We start from the raw sequence: 23,096 nt of genomic DNA, 5'->3' as shown, positions 1-23,096 counted from the left end.
TGTCCGTCTTTACCTACTTTCCCCTACATGTCACTATCATATGAATTTTCATTTTTATAATGCTTAAAATTGAAGAAAAACATCAAGGTGTACGGGTTTCGATACTGTAGGGGTTTCGATCCAGCACGGTAAAATGGAGAATAAATAATAGATCAACATTGCTCTAAAATTCAGTTTTTTGGATCGAAATAATTTCGATCATATTTTTGCAACTATGGAAACAGTGTGCGACGTGTGCTATGATCCTGAATATCCATAGTATGCCCCCCACGGATATGTTTCAGAACGTTAAACATAGTCGATTCAGCCTTCGCGTTTTTTTAACCTGATCAAACTGTCGGATTTTTGAAGTGCCTTTCAAAAATCAATTTTCGGTTCGAGATTTCCATCAAGTATTTATTTTCACTAGACATGCTCGTTATTCCGCAATGTTATTAAAAAATATTATTTATATACCTAGGTAATTTTTTAAAAGGTGTTTTTGGTCACATAGGAATCCGGAAAACTTCTAGCTAAATCAATTTCCTTACGTCAGATAATTACGTGCAGATCAAATGTTAAACTGTTGCTTAATCAGTCAACAACAAAGTTATAGCACGTTTATTTGGCTCATGGCCAATTTAACAGTTCCGTTTCTAAATCATACAATATTTGCACACTGATCTCATTATAAGACTTTGTAAGCGTTTAACGATAAATTAAATATCCACCTCGATTCGGAACAAAATCTATGATGAATTTTTTAAAGTATCTAAAAACTATTTTTATTATATTTTATTATATTATTTATTTTATTATATTTCCATGGAGTCGTCTCCAACAGAAATACTAGAAAATCCTAATAAAAACAAAAATCTACTCCAATTCACAGGATGGACAGTAACGGTGGCCGGCAATTACAACCCAGACATGGCTCCGGACGTCGAGATGCGGCTGAGCTTTCCTAAACAGCCAAATTCGGCATCCACTAGTAAACCGATAGTCAGCGGTGTCACCGCCAGTAGCAAACGTACCAATAACAGCACAATCGATTCGACCTTGAATGGGCACGACAGCAGCTATCAATCAAGAGGTGGAAGCAGTAAGCGGTACATCGAAGATGCCCATCACATTCCGGGCCGCAATGGACAAAACTACACCCTGTTGGACAACGACAGCTATGGTGGTAGTCAAGGAGCATCCCGTGCAGCTCTGCCGCCTACAAATGGACTAAATCCCAAACGATCCCTATCGCGATCCGACGGAATCGGTACTGATATATGTTCCATGGATGATGGAAAGATGTTTAATTTGACTTTCTTTTTTCAGCAGGCGGTAAAGAGCATCGTCTTCCAAATGTTGGCCCATTGAGCAACGTTCCGGCAAGACAGAACACCAAGAAAGCGGTCAAGGTATCAGAGAAAGTTAATAGTCAAACACGCAGTTCGAAATAAGCCTACCCCATGTATGGCTACGTCCAGCAAAATCGTTTAAGCTATCAAATTAAAAGCAATATATTTTCACAGAGACCAACTAGGTTCGAACAATAGGTAATTTAGCATATTGGCCCAACAGTTATTTGTGAACTGTGATTTAGATTGCTGAAGCGCGTGTACAATTTCGTAACTGCTTATATGTGAGCATTGTTTTATTTTTATTCACTAATGAAAACGAACTAATCCTGAACTTTCAACATGCTTTCTTCGTACATACAAGATATTAAAATACAAATCACCATCCATCTCCATTAGAATCAACTCCATGGAGAAACTCGTTACTCCAATACATGAATAACCAAACAGGAAATCAATTCCTATGCCACTTCTGAAAATCATTGTACAAAATTTCTAAAGCTTGTGCCTTGTGTCCCCACATCATCATTACTCGCGACATTCTAACAATTTCTACATTCTCCTAAACGTGCTGCGTGTTTGTGCTAAACCGCCTTTTCGCTTACCATCTCGGTCCAACTGGCGAACACTGCTTTTTACCATGAATTCCCTGTCATTCCTTCTAGCAAACCATGGAGTGTAGCGTCGTAACATCGGCAACTTCGAAAACCATTGCGAACAAGTATCACATGCTCTCGCACCAGCAACAGCTACTGCACGAGCAGACACGATATCAGCAGCCCCATCAGCTCAACACGTCTTCCTCACAACATCTACACCACCATTCGCAACATCAGCCTGGCGCCCCAGCGACAACCGAACTGCACAATGGAGTCGGTGGAAACCGCGGCACCCGCCGACAACGCACCATGTCCATCCAATCACTTCATCATCAAACTTCCACGCTACACAACGGAGGTGGCGTTGGTAGCAAGTTCGCTTCATCCAATCTGCATCATCAGACCCGCTATCATGATCCGTCATCCTTAGGCAATGGGTAACAAACTTGTTTTCTATGATTTCTTTAATTATGGCACAACACACAAAAAATCGAGATCGAACTGATCGTGCTTCGAATAAAAACGACCGTCTTTTCGCTTGCTTTCAGCCTTAATGCATACAACAACGGCTACCGGCGTGTTTCGCTGGAAAGCATTTACAGTGGACCCCACCTGGACAACCTGTCGGTGATGGGCAACGCAATCGCACCGGAGCACAAACCCAGAGTACCGACCATGAGCGAACGGGATCTCAAGCGGAAGCACCATCCTTGCTACGTGAGGACACAGCCTTACTTTTCGTAGGCCACCAGCTCAAACCAATACTGTTCGTCTTCGGGAAAGTGCAAAACTCTTTCGTTGTTGTGTAGTTTGTGTTTAAAAAGTTATTCGGACGGTTAAAGTTCTCGAGAAAACTGATTCAAATAGAAGCATTTCTGCAGTTCTTTGCTGACACACTAGTTATGCTCGGTTTTTTTTATGTAGTTCGTAAATCATGTTAGTCGAACAGTAAGTTGGGAAACAAAGTATTAACTCATAATTGAAATAATATTGTAAAATATATATATCAAAATAAACAAGAGTGGTGTTTATACTTTTCCGAAACTGAAATCACAGACTAACAGACATGACACATGACAAATGCATGCGTGCTTTGCCGTACTTGTTGTTCAGCAGATAGTTTTGTGTTGCTGAGGTTTGCAGGAGAATTCTCTCCTAATCGTTTCCATGTTGAGTTTTGTTAATTACCATTCAAGGCGCTGGGCCACATACTCCTCAAGAGATAGTGAATTAAATGTCTGTCATCATAACGAGCAAACTTGTAGGCCAAAACTTACTTTTCATGTGTTAAAAATGTATTTCTTTGAAATTACGAAATAATAGTTCAGTTGAGTCCAGTAATTATTAGTGTTGATTAAGTGTATCAGCTGTTAACCATTCGAATAGACACCTTCACAGGAGAATTGTGTTTTCGTTCGTTTGATATTCAAACTTTTAATAACATTGTTTCTGTTTTTTTTTTGTATTTTCAAACCTGTTCCGTGTATTGGCGAGTGGTGTTGCATCAATTATTTGTGAAAAAAGGAAGAGGATGCTAAATCGTCTAGGTTGAATATTTGTATATGACAAACGAAAAAAAAGCATCCTAATAAATCAGCGATTTTGATGTTATCCAAAATAAATGAAATTTACTAGTTCGAAAGAAAAGAAAAACTTAATAAAAACGAGAGCAATGCAACATAATATGAATAACAAAATTGAAGCTACAGTAGTACGACGTTTACGTGTTAAACTGCAACGAATTGATATCTGTGATAATTACAGGTATGAGTCGTTCTTAACGTGACCAAACCCTAATGACAGTTCGTTTAGACTTTTCATACACCCTCTCCTTTCTGTTTTTCAAAACTGAACCTAGATCTACCTACATGCTGTTGCTGCTAAAGAACTCTGTGTTTAATGCTAGCATAGTTTACGAGTTTAACCGTATATATGATAAATATATATATATAAATTTATTTATATAGTTGCATTTATATCGAATATATAAATGATTCAATCACATTAAAACGCGACGTGTTTATTTCCTTTCGTTCGGTTACAAACAGAGAAAACCAATCAAGCTAACCGCGTGTTTACTTTTTTTTTTCTTGTTCCTATGTTCACACAAGTTTGTTTGGAGTTTGATCCGTTATTATTTATGCTCAGCCGACAGTCACGGTCACTGGCATCCCAGCAAGGAGCAATCCAAGTGAAGTTGGGAATTCATATTTAATGCCAAGAACGCAAATAAACGAAATATTTACATACAAAAGGAGCGGAATGAATTAATGCGTTGAACAGAGTCAAATCGATCGTGAACTTCCTTTGCTGTTGTTGTTCCGCAGTGCTTCATCGCTCTATCACTGGTTCGATCGGTTTAACATAAAGCTTCAATGTGTTTGCATTATCGTTTAAACAAATCCAAAGTTTTTCGTTTTGATCGCTAGTAGTAGCTTGTGTCGGAGAACAGCCTTGCTCGAATACAGCGGGATGTACAGTCTAGATATACACGTGTTGGCCGTAGGTAGGTGAGCATCATCGGCTGGACGAATCGTAACGGATGGCATTGGCTGGAAACCTTCTTCCGAGGCTGGCAGCGCAGGTGAACCGGTCCAGAAGTAGACCTGCGGAAAATTGACAACCCAGTTTAGTACGAAATAGTATGATAATAGAACATAGTTATCGCTTACCAAATCCTGACGTTCCAAATTGCTCATTTTTTCTACCACACTCCAAAGCCAACGCTTGAATTTAAGCAATTTATCACTGCTTTCATTTGATTCGTCGTTAAACGATGTATACGAGATAAGAGTCCCCACGTGAATATCTCCAACGCCGTTCAGTAGTAGACGTAAATCTTCTGCCGTCAATTGATCCAAAGCTGTGTCTGGGAGTACATCAAATACACCTGAACGAAGTGCCTGCAATTGAAACGAATAGTTAGTAAACGCTTAAATTTTTTACACAAACATCTTACATCCAAGGCTTTCTCCTGAGTTTTTATCATACGATATACTGCATATTTGCGCACGTAATCAAAAACATTTGTCTCGTTCACTTGAATATCACGTCCGCCTGGAACCAACTCGATGGTACCGGAACCTTCTTCAGGTATTAAATCGATACTGTTGAGAAAAAAAAAGTTTATTACTTCGTCTTTGCTGATAAAGAAATAGTTCCCGTTTAATCAATACTCACACAAAATTCAACTCCAAGCTCTGCAAAATGGTTATTCCACTTTTTGTTTGAGAATCTTTTACTAATTGTCGCAACGAGTCGTACACCACCGGATCGAAAAATGCCAGATCGTGGAAACGAATTTGTCGACCCAGAATGTATTTGAGCACATGACGTTGTAGAAACAGTGGGAACAGTTCGTTTTGCAGTAAACACAACCCAATTAATCTGTAACAACGAAAATTTTACCGACTGTTATGTAAAAATTGATATAAAAAAAATACCTTCCAACATTTCTAAATGCATTGAGTCGCTCGCTAGAAGGATAACCCTGACGTGGACTGTAGAAACCACGCTTACCGGGCGAGTAGAAAAGCGGAGCATCCAGTTGGCAGTCCTCCAATATCAATACTGGCCCACTCTTTTTCGAAAGCCCTGAGCTCGGACTTTGCGTATAAACGGCACTAGCAGCTGATTGTTGATCTCCAGATCCACTACCGACAGACACGGACACCGACGATCCTCCAGCGCCAGCTACGCTAAGATTATCTATCTCTAGTCGTTGGCGGCTCAGAATGATTTCCAGTGCTTCGTTGGCCTTTTGCCGGAGACTTTCTTCGGATGCCAAGAGCATGAGAATTTGCGTGGCGGGAAGATCCAACAGCATCCCGGTAATTTTGGGAGCGTTGTTTGGGTACAGGGCCTGAACCTTTGGATACAAACGCTCACCTAACTGCTGCTGATGAGCTGGTAAACTATCGTTGATGTGTAAGAAAGGAGGACTATTGTTTCCACCAACACCACCAGCCGGGTTGGAAGAGCCTTGCACCTGTTCACCAGCCGGTCGGAATGGTCTAGCATCATAGTTTAGCGTTTTTCTTGAGTCGCGATTGGGTCTCCATAAAGGTTGTTTACTAGATAGACCGCGTCGAACGTTGGAGTCCCGGTTGACACTACTGCTACCTCCGGGAGCTGCCGAAGAGTTACTTCCACTTGTGCTGATGGCGCTACGATGCCGTTGTAGCATACTATTGAAAGGAACAGATGTGTATTTAGCTGCCCCGGTTTGTGCTGCATCTAGGTTCGGCAGCTTCTCGTTAGCTAATAACGCTTCCGCAATCGAGGTGTAGAAACTACGGGCGACACCGGATCCTTCACCCGGTTCGTCCTTAAATGTCACTTTCACTCGACTGAACGCCAATGGCGACTGCAATCTTCTGTTATTGTAGTGTGTGTTGAGCTCTTTGAACGTTTGTGTCAGTAGAGACGCCCTGTTCCGCTCCATCTTGGACAATGTGAGATCCTTCTGTTGGGCATTACGCAACTTCTCCATGTATCGTCTAAATTTAGCCTCTTTCACGGGGAATCCGTTTAGTTCGTAGATAACGCTACCCGGTTCAATTCCGACATCCTCGAGAAATACACGACCGAAAAGGATTAACGACAGACGCCACCGGCCGAGCAGTATGTCCGAGAGAATGGAGGAATTCATTTGATTTCCCGAACGTAGATAGATGCCTCGTGGCGGTAGTTCTGGTTGTACTGTCTGCTGAACGTTGGGTGTCGTTTCCACGGTTACGTGGGCTGAAATTTCCTGCAAATCCATAGCCTCGGCATGTTGGATGACTTCGGTAGTAGTGCTTGTCGATGACGAGAAGGACTGCAATGAAACAAGAATCGTGGATGTTATAGAATAAATACTTCTGAAACGTTTATATTAGCTAATGTCCACTTCGTATCTGTCCTCGAAGAAATCCTAACATCATTCGAAGTCATCAGAAAGTGAAATTGATCTACGAGCAACGTAGTGAGAGATACATTGCTATTTCTTTGTAATAATCTCTGTATCATAGTGCTCAATAACGATCAGGATGATCGTTGTACATTCTAAACATACCGTTGATGGTCCAGCGCGCACGATAACACTCTTTCCAGGTGAACCACCACTGGCTGCTGCAGTCGATCCAGATCCCGTGGCTACTGTCACCTGACTGCCGGTTGCCGTATACGTAACGAATGAAGCAATTGTGCCCTGTTGATCTGAAAGCGATGATCCCGAAGTCGAGACACCTGGTGTTGTAATAACTGCTGCCGAATTGTTGTCGGAGCCTGTTTCGAAAGAGTAATCAGAATTGCATTTTGACACGCACTTGGATTAGTTTCGTATCACTTACCAGTTCCGCTGGGTGACTGTTGCGACGATTCCATCGGTACTTTTCGGCGGGTTACGATAATCGGTGGACGAATTGTGGAGGCTGAACCGGATTCTTGCACCACTACAGCACTACCATCGTTCGAAACGCTTTCATCCAGTTTTTGACGCTTTATTATTTGCCGTGAATCTTCTGAATCGGATTCGGAAAGCTCATCATGATCTTGATCCGTATCACCGTCCATTTTAAGCGATGACTGCGATAGATCTTGAGGTTCGTCAGAGCTGAAGCTTATGTCGTCTACATCCACATCCGACTCATCATTGTATTTGTTATTTTTTATATAGAATAGACGATTCTTTTTGTAGTAAACTTCTCCAGACGCACTTGACCCTGACGCAATGGGAGGTGGTGGTGGTGGCGGTTTCGGGGATTGTGATTGTTCTCCAGACGGACCAGCTTTGGGGTCTACCTCGGAGTTAACTGCCATTTCCTTCAATGGTGAGATAGTTTCACCTTTCTCATTAACCATAATCGTAGTTTTATGCTGCTTCGAGTCTTGATAGATGCTTACAGGGATCGTTAATTCTACCGTGCCACTTGCTGCAGTAGCTGGTTTGTTCTCCTGCGAAGACTCATCTTGATAAATCTCCATTGCAACCGCTTCGACATTGCCAACAGTTGCATCGCCGCCGGACGCAGAAGTTGTTTCATCTCTGATACTAGACGACAAACTAAGTCGAACTGGAGGAATTTCCAAATTGACAGTACTGTCACCCGTCTGCTGCGAGTTAGCCGTCAGTGTTATCGGGCGTTTGGGCATCCCAAACAGTTCTTCGCGGCGGGCATTCGGTTGCAAAAGGTGAGGCTGATCTGCCAACGGTAAAGCTTCGGCAAGTGCATTATTGAATGGATCCGGTGCAGGACAGCCAAGGCACAGCGTCGAATCGGATCGTTGGAAAAACGAATGCCGTCGACCCAACGATGGACGCATAAGGTCGTCATCCACCGAGTCCGTGTCCATGACGATCGATGTAGATATGTCCTCTTCCGCATCTTCGTTCTCATTCTCATCCTGGTCATCCCAAACGTTCGATCCGGTAGTGGTACGATCGATGTCGCAATCATTCGTGGCCCGCATATAGAACAGAATAGCGTCGAGTACGTACGCCACGTGACGCAAGGCGGTTACATCCAAAACTGGCAAGAAGTCTCGATGTTCGGAGTTGTGAGCTCGCATCAACGATAAGCAATATGTTAGAAAATCACGACGGCTTGATGCAGCATCCGAGGATGAAGTACCTGATGGAGACATTGAAAGTGTTGAGATAAAGTTTTAGTTTTTCTTGATTTTATTTTTTTCTTCTCATGTAATTTTTTTTTAAAACTGTAAATCCTCTTCAATAAAGTGAAGGCTTTCAATGCGAGACTTTACTTGAACAGCAAAAAAAATCCATTTTTATGAATGATCTGCTTATTTGAGTTCAAAGATATTCGAACATATTTTACGTCTAATGTTCCAATTTAGATTTTGAAACAATTTCAACCAAGCAAATTCTGTAACTGCAACCTTCGGCAGTAAATGTCTTCGTCCCCTAACTTCTTTTTTAGCCCAATACCCGAAACTTCTACCCCGAAAGAACAACTTCATTACTATTTTCATCGATGGAATTTTTTCCCGTTTCGGGCAAAATTTCCGAACTTACAACATTCATGACAAGTAACGATACACAAAACTAGATGATAGATACATATAGAAGAAAAAAGGAACTTTCAATGAGAACAGAAAACCTACCATCGCGCGTACTTCGCTCGTTATTGCTACTATCGCTAAATCCGAGACTTCGCGCGGTGGTTGCGCCCAGCGTAGTGATGGCTGTTCGATTTCTACTGCCAGCTGGAAGTATTTAGGAAGAAACAAAAACACATTTTTCAACCCAAGTTTTTATGGTATTCGGCGAACCGGAACATATGAAAGAGTCTATGTACTGAAGTTTCGCATGCAAGTTTGTGTTTCTGTTGTTTCCCCTCTAGGATAGAGGGTGGATTTTCGCAAATGTACGTGTATGAAAAGGCCAAAAGATGAACAACTTTCCGCACAAAGCGATGTTTTTGTGATGAAGCGAATGGTGTTCCTATTTGGTAGATGTTACGGGGATTATTGCCCTTACCGAGAACTCCCATTACTCCAGACGAATTATTGGTGGTAGCGGCCGATGTACTCGGTGTATTCAACGGATGTAGTGGATGCGTTGGATCGGTTGAATCTGTTAATGATGCTCCAAAGCGAAGCTGTGCTTCAGTAGCTTCCATTACTGTCAAAATCCATTCCCATGTGGGCCGAAGTCGCTTTTCAACGTACATCTATGAAAATATAAACAAAGAACAATGCAATTTTGCCAATTTCACAAATAAATGTGTGTAACATTACCTGCAACTGAACGGCTTCCTGGTGAGTAACGTCTAAAGCGGAGGATGCACCGGTAAAGCTGGTCGGCAACATACCAATCAAATCGGAAATTTGACGTAAAACGATGCCGAAAGTTCGTGCCAGGGCACTCGCTGTTGTGGTCATAGTCGGTGCTTCTTGTTGCTGAGCAGCAGTGACTGCCGCACTAGCAGCCGTTGTTCGCCGCAACGCATTTGGGTCAATAAACACCAGATTAGAGCCACCGGTGGTGAGTCGAACCCGCTCTGTATCACGACTGCGAATAGCCCATTGCATAGATTGCGGCGCCAAATTGGTACGTTGATTACCGCTGCTAGTCTGCCGGCGCTCCAACTGTTCATCGCCTAAATTGAAATCTTCGTGCGAGTGATCATCACTTTCACCATCCTCAGATCCTTCATCATCCGGTTGGCTGGAATCACCCGAGTCGTCTTCATTGTCGAACAGCAAAGCCAGACCTAAAAATTGTAGCAAAATTTAACTTCCGCTAGAGTCGTCGAATAGACATTAATCGTCACCTGTGTCCGAACCGGCGGTGGCACCTGTCTGTACACTACGTTGAGCGTCCTGGGTACTTTGGTTATCGTCCGAGTCCGATTCAGTTTCAGCTTCATGGAAGTTGAACTCGGTGTCACTTTCACCCTGGGCCGCCTCCTCGTTTCGCAGTGGATCTTGCGATTCTTCCTCAGATGCATTGATAGCTGCCGCACTTGCCACTGCTCGTACGCCGGAGCTACGTCTAGGCGGCGGCTGCTCTCTTTCAGACATTTCCTCCTGTTCGGAAGTTTCCCCGTCGTCCTGAGCCATCACATCAGCATCATTGTTATCTTCAATATCACGCAAGCGCAAGTTAATGCGGGACATAAATCCCGAGTTAGAGCTACGTTCGTTTTCAACAGGCTCTCCCCTCGTGCTGCCTGTGGCTATATCGACAATGTTTGAAGCGCGATTTGTTGGCGGAGCCAACGGTTCAACCGAGAAAAGATCATCCGTACTCTGCAACATATATAACAAAAATTAACCTAGTAACTAAACAAATCTAGCTTTATACTCACATCAATGCTACTGGAAGAGAGCGAGAAGGGTGCCGTTGGTTTCACCACTCCAAGCCGTACCGGAGTGATCAGCGCATCGGATATCTCGATCAGTTCCTCGATTGCGAACTTGAATAGGGTCGTGAACACACGTCGGTACGCCTGCAAATGTTTAGCCTGGGTTGTTGAGTTGCGCGTTTTCTCCGGATTGTGGAATCGTTCAATGCTAAAGATGACGAAAACTCGAGCAACGGAACGAACGAACCGTCTTGCAACCTTTTGTGCTTCTTCGATACGACTCGGTATGGTTTCGTTCTGCAGTTCGTTAACCAGCGTGACCAACAGCTTTTCCAGAGGATCGTTGCTGCATCGTACAATCAGACTGTGAGTGAATTTATCCAGTAGCGTGGTTCCGCTTTGCGACTGCAAATAAACCTGCTGGTTGTCATCGTCATAGAATGACTGATTGGGATTGGGCACAACCGGTTTCTCCAATTCAGCTCCAGTCATTATCATAGCGCGCACAGCTGGCCAATCATTTAGTAACCGATCGAGAGCCTTCCTAGCGAATCGGGGCGGCTCAAGATCATGCTCTGGCATATCGCTATCGGTTTCAAGGGAGGGAGTTTTTCTGCTAGCACTGCCAGAAGAATTTCGCACTCTGGAAGTGGCTCGGTATTGTCGCTGTTCGACCATCTGACGACCGACGGTTTGAATTAGAAAGAGCAGAATCGATTCGCCTCGGGAATTGAATTTGGTTACCAAATCCGTATCGGTGGCCATTTTACACAGTAGCTCGTATCGTTTGGTTTGATTGCCAGCGATCAGCGCTTTACATTTGCATTTTTCCCAGCAGTCACAATAAGCCGTCGGAGAGGTTCGTTTCAGCTTGCAATCATGACCCTTGTGGCAAACTTTGGCACATTCGGTACAGCAACAAAGAGATCCCGTTAAACCGCATGTGCGACATTCGAAAATATCTTGATTAATGTGATCGGCACCAGTCCAAGTGAAAGAGCAAGTATCATTACAGCATAAAGTTCCCAATGGGGATTGATCGGGCGCACTGCCTGACGGAAATATCATCGAGTCTCGAATACTGGCGTCACCGTTGGCTATTTTGAGGATAGCATTAAAAACTAAAATACCAGCCTGATAAGCACGACAGGTAACGGCCAACATGAACGGAGTTTGTCCTTGTGCATCTTTTGCACTCAATAGTTGTCTTAAGTGTGGTTGAAGCACCGAACTCTCGCACAAAAGTTGCACGATCTGCAAAGCATTCGCACGTCGTTCATTGGGGTCTGAAATGTATGTTTCGCTTAGACCTTTCTGTGATAGCGGAGCGTTTAAACCGCTCATGCTGTCCTCATCACCACTTGTGGGATCATATTCGGGCGGCCAATATACAACTGGCAAAGATCCTCCCGGTGCTTCATCACTTCCTGGTGGAAGAGGCGCGCTGTTGGAGTTTGAAGCTTCCAGCTCACGGTTTACGCTACGACGCATTATTTCTCGAATGCTCACCGGTCGATTCCCAATCATGGTGTTTGTGATTACGTTGATGCACTCTAGGCCGGCGGAATTAGAACCTGGTCCACCGGAACCACCGCTCGGGATAGAACCAGATCCGGATGCACCTTGTGCTAGAAGATCTTGATCTGAATCTTTGTTCGAAGTGGGTGAGCACATACTTATGCAAGCATGAATGATGTTTCTGTTTCTATCCGTATGCTCAGAAATAATGGATGGTAGTTGACTTTTCAGTTCGTCTCCTAGTTGAGCTAACATGTGACGAACGCCTTCCAAGTCACAACGTAAAATTCGAGACATTAGCTGTTGATGTTCGGGTGCCAACACAACCAGCGCTACCTGAGACTTTTGATTCACTCCGACCGAAGGAAGTGTCAACGAGGCAGCCGCGATGCACTTGATCGGCGGTAAATCTAACCAGCTTGGATCACGAATTGCATCCACACAGTCCTTAGCCATCGGATAAATAGTATTATTTCCATCCCGTAGCAACAGGACACTCTCCGAACAATCTCCGGCACAGGTTAGTGCTACATTTAGAGCGGATGCACCCAGAAAAGAAGCAATATCTGTTGGAAAAACACTATCTTGCTCCTGTCGACCGGTGTTCAAATTGAATAGACAGTAGTGCAATTTACTTCCAGTTTTCATGATAGCGTGAATACCCTTCGAGTCAACAGCAATTGCCAACAACTGCGAGCTTGTCTCGCCACTCGGTAGATGTGGATTCAACACGATTCGACGGGGTATCTTCTGGAAGCAATCCGGTACCCGTGATGTGGTTGCAGATTTGATAACCTGAAGATCATCCTTTCGCAACAATCGACAATCCTGCCAGGCTTCGATGCTGTCATCAAACTTGTCCTTACTATTACTACTGCTGCTTCCGGCAGCGCTACCGCTAGGTATACCACTACCGGATGAGCTGCCAGCTCCAGCCGACAGAAGCGGTGGGAATTTTACTGCCGCGTAATCACCGTCAACTTTCAGAACACGACCGATAGGAACCGATCGAACATCTTCCACGAAAATTACATCCCTGGAATGAAGAGAAAATATGCAATAACAGGTTGAGTTTGATTTCTTTAAAAAAATAAATTACTTCAGTAGCCACTGCTCTTCGTCCTTCTTGGGGTCGGGGTCTTCTTTCGGTGCTAATCGTTTCTGTCGTTTGTGTGAGTTGCTTACGCTGCCTGTATCACTGCAAGTGCTAGATGCCGGCGATGGAGGTGGTGGCATGTCCAATCGATCAGCCGTTTCTTTGTTACTTCCACTACCGGAGCTCTGCTTGGTGCTACTTCCTCCCGAACTAGGTGGCTTTTCTTTGATTTCTATCGGAGGCTGCGGTGCCGTGATTCCGCTACTAGCAGCGCTTACCGGGTTAGTTCCCGATACTAGACCGAGCTGTTGAGATAGTGTCGACATTGATAGCAACTTGAAGCGGCAAATGTTGGTTAAATCCCAAGCGGCATTCAAAAGTTGACCTACTTTCGGTATACCGTTCGATATCGTAAATCCTATCGCACCATGCTGGTACATGGGACTGTTTTTCATGCACACTTGAGCACCAACGGTTACTTCTGGTGTGTTTACGCTTGGGCGAACAGGTTTTTTAGCCTTAGCTTTATACTTATCCCACAGACGTTTCCGTTGACCAAAAGGTAGGACACCCCACCAGAATAGTTCACCGCTCTCAGTGCGCGCAACGGTGTACAATGTACAGGTGTGCAAGGAAACTATTTTATCTAGTGCGAATTCCGGATAGCTTGTGGCAGCATGTTCCAACTTGTTTCCAGCATAGCCTAACAGCTCATCCATCCAGGTAGCAATCCTTCCACTCTCTGTAGACACGGAACAACGGATTGACGTGGCTGAGATATGCGTTACTCTTTCGTATAGTAAATTTAATGGAACCGTTTTCGGGTGGAATATATTGGTCGACTCGCTGCTTCTGTACGGTTCAACATCTGCCCAACGCCACTGGTGCAGTTCACCTTTGGCAGTCACTCCGATAAACTCCGAGTAGAGGGAGGCAATTTCAGTAAATCGAACAGGTTGATCCTTCTCCGGCCAAGCTTCCAACTCATCCGACACCCACAAAGGATAACCGGAACCGTAGTCTTTCTTTTTCGGATCTAGAGTGTAGTAAAGTTTTACTATTAGATATATAGTAAATACAGTCTTCATTGATACAAAATTGATTTTGTAAAGGGGGACATCGTACACGAGTGATCTGTTATTTTCACCAAGGACGACAGCTTGTTGTATGATCAGTATCGAAAACAGCTCAACAATAGCGTCTATTCTTTCAACACGCTCAGCCTTTCCGATTCCCCCCATACTTTCGCGTCATACTCACCACTTTCTTTGTCCCAGCCATCCTCTCGACCGCTCTGGAACCATCTGCGAGGACCAAAGTACTGTCGATCACGCCAGCGACCAAAACCCTCACGCTCGGTGCTATTCAAACCAACGGCAGCTGTACCTCCACTGGCTCCAGCAGTGACTCCAGCAGAACCTCCTGCTACCCCGACAGTCGCGACACCGGTTCCGTTTGCACCAGAGCTTCCAACTCCGGATGCGCCAGCACTGCTTTGACGCACAGCACTACCTGTGCTCGCATCCGCTGTGCCGGGTGCACTGGAAGCTCCACCTGCGGCTCCCGTTCCTCCGCCAGCACCGGTACTGCCACTACTACCTCCTCCACCACTGCCAGCTCCACCTCCGCCGCCTCCAGCAGAACCGTTTCCAGAGCCACCAGCAGACGAGGAGCTATTCTGATTTCGTTCACTACGAGCACGACTGTATAACATCAAACTTGTTTCAGAAATTGAAACAATTTGATAATTTGTTAGTTCATGAAAGCGAAACGAAAATAATGAAAATGATATCGGGACAGGTTGCGGGTTTTGGGCGCGGGTTGCTGAACTCGCTGATCTCATGTTACTCATTAGTTTGTATCAAAATACTTTATTATGTTGTGTAAACAACAATCAGATCAAGTTACGAATGATGTATGAATTAAGCTTAATTACAAAAATATTTGTTTCTTTGAAATACCCGCAAGCATTTAAAATCAATTTCATCGAACATTCAGTTAAGTTTGACATAATTGAAAATCTAAAAAATAAAATTCCCAAATCCCGATTGTGAAATCCCAAATTACACCTTGGGATCAGACTATACAAGCTGATTTAAAACCACATAGCATTGAGATAGTAAAACTCAGTAATCCTTACAATTTAATAATTTTCCAGACAATAGAAAGGTTGAAAAAAAGCAAAGCATATTGTGCCATCTGTATTCTAACGATGTGAAGAAGAGATTAATCTTCGTGAACGTTCTTGCCATAAGAGTAATATTAAACAGCTACTACGTTTTTACTACGATTTTCAATGGATGCGAATCACACTCTCGTACATATGATTTATGATTCAAGATTGATAGTACACTGATGAGGCCTTAAAAAACAAAGGCCAGGAAAGGCATACCAGAGGCTCCAAACGAGCCAGCTGTTGGTACCAGACACGATGAAAATTACGAGAGGTTAGTGGCTAATACTTCACCTGATTTGTTTTGGGAGTAGCTTTCACGATTTCATCCCACCGTGACATTGAAAAACGTTGAACATTGATGTCGTTGAAAAACTGGTCAGAGATGGATTAGAGACACAAGACGCAATCAAAGTTGTCTCTCTGGTGGAAAAGAGTACCGACCGTCAGTCATTTAACTTTGTTTTGTTCAAGGCCGGTGCTCCTCCGGAACACGCCTTGTGACCTGGTACAGGGGTACAGCGGATTGTTTTCTGAGAATTCTCCGACACTCGAGCCAATTTCGCCGTTTGGTTACATCCCAGCGTTTTTCCAACCATACCGTAAACAGTTTCTACCGACAACATTGCTATTGGGACTGCATCTGCTGCTTCCATTGAGTTAGTTTCACGCACCTTTTTTGGTGCAACTGCGTCGGATACAGGTTCACCTGCAACAGTGGAACCCTGATCAATCACACTCTATCATTACCGCGACGCAACGTTAACAGCATCATGGAAGTTCCTGACTCCACCGCCGCAATCGAACATTTTTCGCCAGCGTTCATCAGTCGTCGTGAACCAGCGTGCGGGCTAGGGGTACGGAACTTTCAGACTGCTGATTTGCGTACACATGTCTTCGGTTAACAACATTATTGCGATGACGTCCGCTGTAGATGATGTGGTTGTTTTAGGCGATATCAATTTACTTGGCATTATTTGGCGAAAAAAGGTAACGGCTTCATGTACGCCGGATACTACAGCACTGCTACCTGTAATCAATAGGAATTGAACATCGATAGAATATTTTCGACATCTCCTTTCACTCCGGCATTCCACAAGGCATGAACTCCATGGCCCTCGACTGTCATTCGCTGGCGACCTAAAGCTGTTTGGCAAAGTCAGATGCCGCAGATTATTTGGCATTCCGTCATAATGACATGGTCTAATTCACAAAGCTTCTCCAATTTACTCAATTATTGGCTGCCGCTCTCCAATCTCTGAGACACCGTGTACTCCCTGCCAGATCTCGCTCCAACTGGTCTACCCATCTTGCCCGCTGCGCCCCTGGTCGTCTTCTTTCTACCGGATTCGAGGCAAACACCATCTTCGCAGGGTAGTTGTCCGGTGCTCTTGCAACATGCCCTGCCAGGCGTATCAGTCCAGCTGTAGCCACTTTTTGAATAGTTCGCCGTAGAGTTGCACGTCCCTACAGATGCCTGTACGTCCCCACAGATCGTCCTGTTTTCTGTGTGGACTCATCATTGCGACCAGAGATTAGATCTATTGTGATAATGCCCAGGTGTTTACTGTACTCCGCACTTCATACTTCATAATAATTACAATTACCTGGAGAGAACTTCCATACGTTACTCACATCTGTTTTATTACAATAGGGACTTATTTTTGTTAGACGGAGAGTCAACAGGGGTACTGTAGAATTCAGATTGAAGGAAGGGTACGTGGTGGGGAGCCTGAGAATAAACCCATGCTTTAAGTCCTTCGACAACCAAATGGCCTGATTCTACTAAGATTTGAACCCACGACCACCCGCTTACCAAAGCGGACTCTGTAACCTTGCGGCTACAAAGCTCTCCTACAGATCGTCCTTAGTACCCGTCGTTTGAAAACTCCGAGAACTCGCAGGCCCTCCAGCCCATAGTAGGCACGACTTCTGCTGTTAATACACCTACGAATCTCTCGGCTGGTATCATTTTACTTACTTACGGGTGAGCCAAGATAAACAAACTCTTCGACTACCTCGAACTCATCGCCATCGATCGTTATGCTACTGCCTAGGTGTCGTCGGTTGGCTTCGGTCCCGCCCGCTAGCATATACTTGGCTTTAAACATATTTATCTGCAACCCAATCTTCGCTGCTTCCCGTTTTAGTCTGGTGTATTGTTCTGCCGAAAATGTCCTTGTCATTACTGTGAATGAATATGTTGAATATCGTACCCCGCGTGTTGATGTCCGCTCGATTCATTACACCCTGTAGCGCAACGTAGAATAGCAGGCAGGATAGACCATCACCCTATCGAAGCCCCCTGCAGGATTCAAATGGACCCGACAACCCACCCGTAGTCCTATGCACCGTAGCCTCTATCAGTCTAATCAGCTTCCTCGGACAGCCGTTTTCGTTTATGACCTTTCATAGCTCATTTCGGTCAATAGTGTCAAACGCGGCTTTGAAGTCCATGAAGCGAAGGGTTCTGTATTCTCGGCATTTCTGAAGCATCTGTCGTATAATAGATTTGGAGGATCTGTCGTATAATAGATTTGGTCTGTCGTAGACATCCTTCCATGAAACCGGTTTAATAGCTTCTCCCAAATCTGTTGGTAAGCGGTAAGAGTCGGCGGAAAATGATTTGAGAAAACACTTTGTAGGCGGCATTCAGGACCCCAAATTCTTGCAATTAACCGGTGCAAATCGCTTTTCCGGGCCCATATTTATAAGCTCCGCTCCGAGGCCATCCTTCCCAGCCGATTTATTGCTTGATGGCATCTTGAACTTCGCCTATCGTTGGGGCTGGTACGTTCTCTTACTTTTGTCGCACCGGCATGGTCCTCTGCCTGAGTGCCATTAAGGTCGAAATGCTACCTTCACCTTTCTCACGGTCGTCCGTCAGAATACTACCATCTTTATCCCGGTACAAAGCCTCTGCGGAATGCGTTGAGTTTCTGGTAGAACTTTCGCGTTTCCTGAAAATTATGCAGCTGTTTCAGCTCTGCGTACTTTTCCTCCTCCAAACGGCGCTTTTTCTGCCAGAAGATTTGGGTTCGCTGCAGCTCCATCTGTCTTAGTCACCCGCGCAGCGTTCGGTTCATCCATCTTAGAATTCGTTTTTGAACCACTCGTTTCGTTAGGTTCATCCTACATGCCGATGACGTTCTCCGCTACGCTGTTGATGGCTGTTGTGATGGTGTTCCAAGTTGGAACTTCCAACAGTCTTCGAGAGGAGCTTCCTTTAGCTGGTCCTCTTCCGGCAGCGCAGCTTCGAACGAATGCACGTTGTCTTCGGCGACGTTAGGCTGCTTTAGTCGCGCGAGATATAACCGGGGCGGGCGTCGGCATCGAATGTTGTTAACAACAAAGTTTTGAGCTCATCTTAACCATCACCAGGAAGTGGTCCGAGTTGACGTTAGCGCTTCTATAGGATGATGTCTGAAAAGTGCCGACAATTAATCAGAACGTGGTCGATCTATGTTTCTGTCTGATTTGGTGACCTCCAGATGTACTTGTGTAGGAGGTTGTGCTGAAAGGTACGGCTTAAGTATCAGTTATGGGCTTCCACAGAATGCTGCGCGGACAACCGCATGCAATTGAACATCGACAAATGCGAAGTAATATTCTCTAAAAAGCGTAGTCTACTGACTCTCAACTACAACTTACCAAACACACCTCTGTGACGCCCAAACTGTGTCAAGGACTTGAGGGTACTGCATGACTCAAAGCTAACTTTTAAACAACACATGGCATTTACCGTCGACAAGGCTTGCAGGAACTTTGGATTCATAATGCGTATTGCCAAAAATTTCAGCGAAATCTTTTGTCTGAAAGCACTGCATTGCGCTCGATCTTAGAATACTGCGCTTCAGTGTGAAATCCCTATCTGAATGGAGTAAGCAAAAACAGCGATGCAGACTCATCGACTTAGACACACTGCAAACTCGTCGGGACATAAGTAGGGCAAAACTTGTCTCCGACGTGTTGACGTCACGAGTAGATTACCCGGCAACTCTCGAGTAACTTAATATTTATGTTCGACCACGCTTGTTGCGAAAAAGACCACTGCCCGAGTATCACCTACATAAAATGGGAAAAACTCATTCAACAGAATGCCGTTTTTGTCAGTTTGCAACTGAAACTGCTGAACATTTACTCTGTAATTGTGGAGCACTGTTCAGTAAAAAAATGTTATAATTTGGGCAAGGGTTACTAGAGTATTTGACTTTATAAAACGTGTCAGCCCTAACTGGGGTCAGGTGCAATGTTAATCAATGTACATCATACAATTGTTGCGAGTTGAGACTAGAACCAAATCAAATATATTTTGAACAACAATACTCCTAATCAATGAATGCTGCTGTTCTTTGGCTCTACTGAAGGGAACGAAAAGTGGCGAGAATTCTAAATTATATTTGAGATAAATTTTTAGTTTTTTTAAAACTGAAAGTAACATGAGATCAGGGAATAGAAGGCGGACCAAATCGAAACAAAACATAAAAACCAAAAGTCATTTGAAGTACAAAAAGTAAAAACACAAAAATAACTATTCCTCAAACATTTCGACTCCAATGGCGCATTTTTTACAACCCATCGTAATCCAGCACCAGATAACTGAACGTAGTAAAAATATTTGTTAATATGGAGAATTTCAAATCTACCAACTATGTACATTACAGTCCGAGGGTGAGCGCCATCAGTATTCGAAACTTTTGCTAAGATCGTTATCAATCACAGACAATAATACTGTATCGTAAACAACTAACACAAAAAATTATCAAAAAAAAGCTAGTCCGCTTTTGACAAACTAATAACAGCATATCTTGTAAATTTTCTAATCCTGATAAAATAAAGATAAATAACAATAAAATAGCACAACAAAAAACAAAATCATAAAAAATCCTAACCGCTTTAAAAAATAACCAAAGAAAGAGAAGACAGACAGGCACCCGCACGGAGCGTTGAACTTACTTCCGGATATTAGAGAATCCAAACATATCCTCCGAGAACATAGCTTCCGCATCGATAATAACGCTGTTGTCCGCGTGAAAACCTCCGTCCAACAACGAGATCAGGTCCTCCGCCACGTAATTATCGCTACCCTCTTCCGTGTCATCGCCGCCTTCGTCATCACGGGACAGTAAGTTATTAACCGCCAAATTCACGTCCAAATTGGTGCGTTGCAGCTCGCGAATGATCAGATTGCGGCTTTTACCTTGCAGAACCACCTGCGCTTGGGTAACCAACTCCTCCGGAACAAATGGAGCTGGTACCGATACAAGCGAGCGGCTGCCGGATGAACCACCGCCCATGATCACGCCGGTACTTCGAGAACCAGAACCCTGGGAACTGACTCCGCCACGGACCGAGTTGCTAGTACGCATAATTCTGGCTCGCGAACGACACTGCCGAGAGGCCGGTGAATTTTTCGAGTTGTTATTCGATTGGCTAGCTGTTGCCCCACCACTGGTGCCACTGGTCTTGTTTGCATCCTGTTTGCTTAGATCCAGACGTTCCGGAATTATGGAGAAAGCAACTCGAAAAGCACGGCCATCCTCAAGCAGGATACCCAAGTGGGCGGGCCCGATAACGATTTGTTTGACTGGAACTTTAAGCGACTGCAGTGCCGGTAAAGTTTGCACTCCATATTTGTTGATTTTGTCCGCTACTTCTCGGATTCTGAAAATTAAAAAAATCATAAATTAATTATTCGGTTAAAAGATAATTTTTTAAATTAAATTGTAAATTGAATTAAAATTAACTTGTTCCATTATACCCAAAACACGATGCAGTTACATTCAAATTATGATATATCTACACGAGTCACTGAGAATTTCACAACAGTTTTCTGTTCTTCATTATTAACACGTTCGAACTAGTGTACCTAGTTATGTTCGTATGATTCATGCAACAGAATGCAATTAATATTCAAATTCTTCACATTTCTAGATAAGTTCAATTCTAGAAATATCCAGTGTATATTTTTAGTGTGCACTTCCGACTACTGCAACAAACTGTCAAAATTGCAATTTCTAGTTACTGGTGAAACGCGCCTGCCGTTCGAGTACGGGATCGGTTCACGCTGGCGGAACCAGTCGAACATCACACTGATGCACGATTACAACCGTATGCTGCACAGTGCAAACATAACAGAAAAGAAAATCGGCCATTTTTGATTGGCAACCGAGTAGCGCTAGCGCTCCTTCTACGTCTGATGAGCTCTGCTCTAACTTTTCCTTCACTCATCGTCGTGGCTGCCATCTTAATTTTTCCCATTTTGCTACACCCATTGAATGGCAAATTTCTCGATTACCTGTCGTTTAACTGGTCCTCCGTTCCTGGCAGCGGATGCACCACAAAATGTAGCGTCGACATAATCTATTTTCATCCAATTTTGCTTAGAATTTCTTCGAAAAACGCTTTTTTCGCTTCCGTTCGTCTACACGCACTCTAGTCAGATTTTCTTTTGTTTCTTCTTAGCCTTCTTCACAACCGATCGGTCGCCTCGTTTTTTTTATGCAGTCGGGCACTGACCGAACTGCCGTCTTCTGCACTTTTCCAGTAACGAGTTTCTTTCCACAAACCACACGTTTATCCTACTGGATTACCACTTCCGCCACAAACAAGCACTGCCTGAGGCAATATGCCTACAAATACACGTGATTCAATATTTTCCAAAGATGAAAATCACGTTCCTAGCATGCTTTCATCAAATTTATTCAGCTGATTTCTGCTTGCTTCGGGCTGACGATCGTGCGATTGCGAAGAAAGCCAACGACAAACAAACTGACAGCATATGCGTGCATCGACTTTGACGTTTCACTGAGACCAGAGAAATAATACGTAACAAGGTGACCACACTGAAAAAATTGCATACGCTCCATCAACAAAATATTGATCAATTATGGTGAAATTATATAAAATTAAATATTGACATAAAATTTTACGCCTTCAAGGTTTTTGTAAATCACTTTATTATTGCCCCGGGACTTCCACCGCCACCATCAGTTATACGAGTCGAATGAAAAATTTAGTCAACATTGCACTTTGAGAAGAGATCTGGCACCTCTGACATGTCAAACCTAGTTGTCAAATTGGCGGTTTTTTCATCGCTTATCTCTCAAACTGAGTATCTCTACTCCATCCAAGTGTTTTCTCAATTGGACATTAAAATGACTCTCGTGCATTGCATGCATGCATTGTTATCTGAAGAATTTTTTTCATCGAAAGCAATCATTTTTCGTTTTTGTTTGAAGTTGTCGCACACATCAACTTATATCTAAGAGCTGCACCTTACTTACGTATGATTCCAACATCCCTTTCAAGAACGAAACGACCACGTGGTCTTTTTTCTGACTTATAATTTATTTCTGCCACCAAGTCAAGAATGAAGCTTTTGCATTTTAGAAGTATAGGATGCACTGAAAGTTTAATTATTATGTGATCAAAACGTGATCACGTGGTTTAGAAACGGCCCCTTGAGACGAATATAATAGCGAATTTCTTTATTCCACCAGCTCACCTCGTTTTGAAGCGCACTAACTGCTTTCAAAACCCTTCTTTATACGCTCGAGTTTCACC

General features: G+C 43.7%; 2 protein-coding genes across 19 annotated transcripts in view; one reads left to right on the top strand and one right to left on the bottom strand.

Annotated features, from left to right (window-relative positions):
* LOC129731420 (uncharacterized) overlaps positions 1-2,949 on the top strand; it is a 195,682-nt gene extending 192,733 nt beyond the window's left edge. For 7 of the 15 annotated variants that reach the window (XM_055691400.1, XM_055691399.1, XM_055691404.1 and 4 more), the window contains 4 exons: positions 872-1,249; positions 1,309-1,391; positions 1,997-2,367; positions 2,479-2,949. In XM_055691400.1, the coding sequence (XP_055547375.1) occupies positions 872-1,249; positions 1,309-1,391; positions 1,997-2,367; positions 2,479-2,674 (1,028 nt within the window). In that variant the 3' untranslated portion in view covers positions 2,675-2,949. Of the gene's footprint in view, positions 1-871; positions 1,250-1,308; positions 1,616-1,996; positions 2,368-2,478 lie in introns of those variants that run through there. The other 8 variants (XR_008729018.1, XR_008729017.1, XM_055691402.1 and 5 more) reach the window with 8 other exon arrangements.
* Positions 2,950-3,203: 254 nt separating this feature from the next.
* LOC129726951 (E3 ubiquitin-protein ligase hyd) lies at positions 3,204-22,282 on the bottom strand. Of its 4 annotated transcripts, none has more exons than XM_055684262.1 (16): positions 21,829-22,282; positions 20,487-21,194; positions 14,618-15,075; positions 13,361-14,414; positions 10,747-13,297; positions 10,210-10,687; positions 9,674-10,149; positions 9,414-9,606; positions 9,038-9,139; positions 7,264-8,544; positions 6,987-7,198; positions 5,374-6,749; positions 5,111-5,317; positions 4,890-5,037; positions 4,603-4,833; positions 3,204-4,536 (listed from the first exon to the last, which is right to left on the bottom strand). In XM_055684262.1, exons 1-16 carry the CDS (start codon positions 21,888-21,890, stop codon positions 4,324-4,326), a joined length of 9,750 nt encoding a protein of 3,249 aa, XP_055540237.1. In that variant the 5' UTR covers positions 21,891-22,282; the 3' UTR covers positions 3,204-4,323. The 4 variants fall into 4 exon arrangements, with proteins under 4 accessions (XP_055540237.1, XP_055540240.1, XP_055540239.1 ...); XM_055684265.1 differs by having other exon boundaries at positions 9,674-10,122; XM_055684264.1 differs by having other exon boundaries at positions 13,361-14,393.
* Positions 22,283-23,096: the final 814 nt, after the last annotated feature.

The sequence above is a fragment of the Wyeomyia smithii genome, chromosome 3, assembly GCF_029784165.1.
Source record: "Wyeomyia smithii strain HCP4-BCI-WySm-NY-G18 chromosome 3, ASM2978416v1, whole genome shotgun sequence".
NCBI lineage: Eukaryota > Metazoa > Arthropoda > Insecta > Diptera > Culicidae > Wyeomyia > Wyeomyia smithii.
This window is presented reverse-complemented; position numbering and strand designations above follow the sequence as displayed.

Excerpts from the sequence above, each read along its gene's own strand:
- LOC129726951 (XM_055684262.1), bottom strand. The coding sequence starts at position 21,890 with ATGTCGACGCTACATTTTGTGGTGCATCCGCTGCCAGGAACGGAGGAC. Across the intron at positions 9,140-9,413 it reads TGGAGTAATGGGAGTTCTCG|CTGGCAGTAGAAATCGAACA; the intron begins GTAAGGGCAATA and ends AAATACTTCCAG. Across the intron at positions 7,199-7,263 it reads ACAGTCACCCAGCGGAACTG|GCTCCGACAACAATTCGGCA; the intron begins GTAAGTGATACG and ends CTTTCGAAACAG.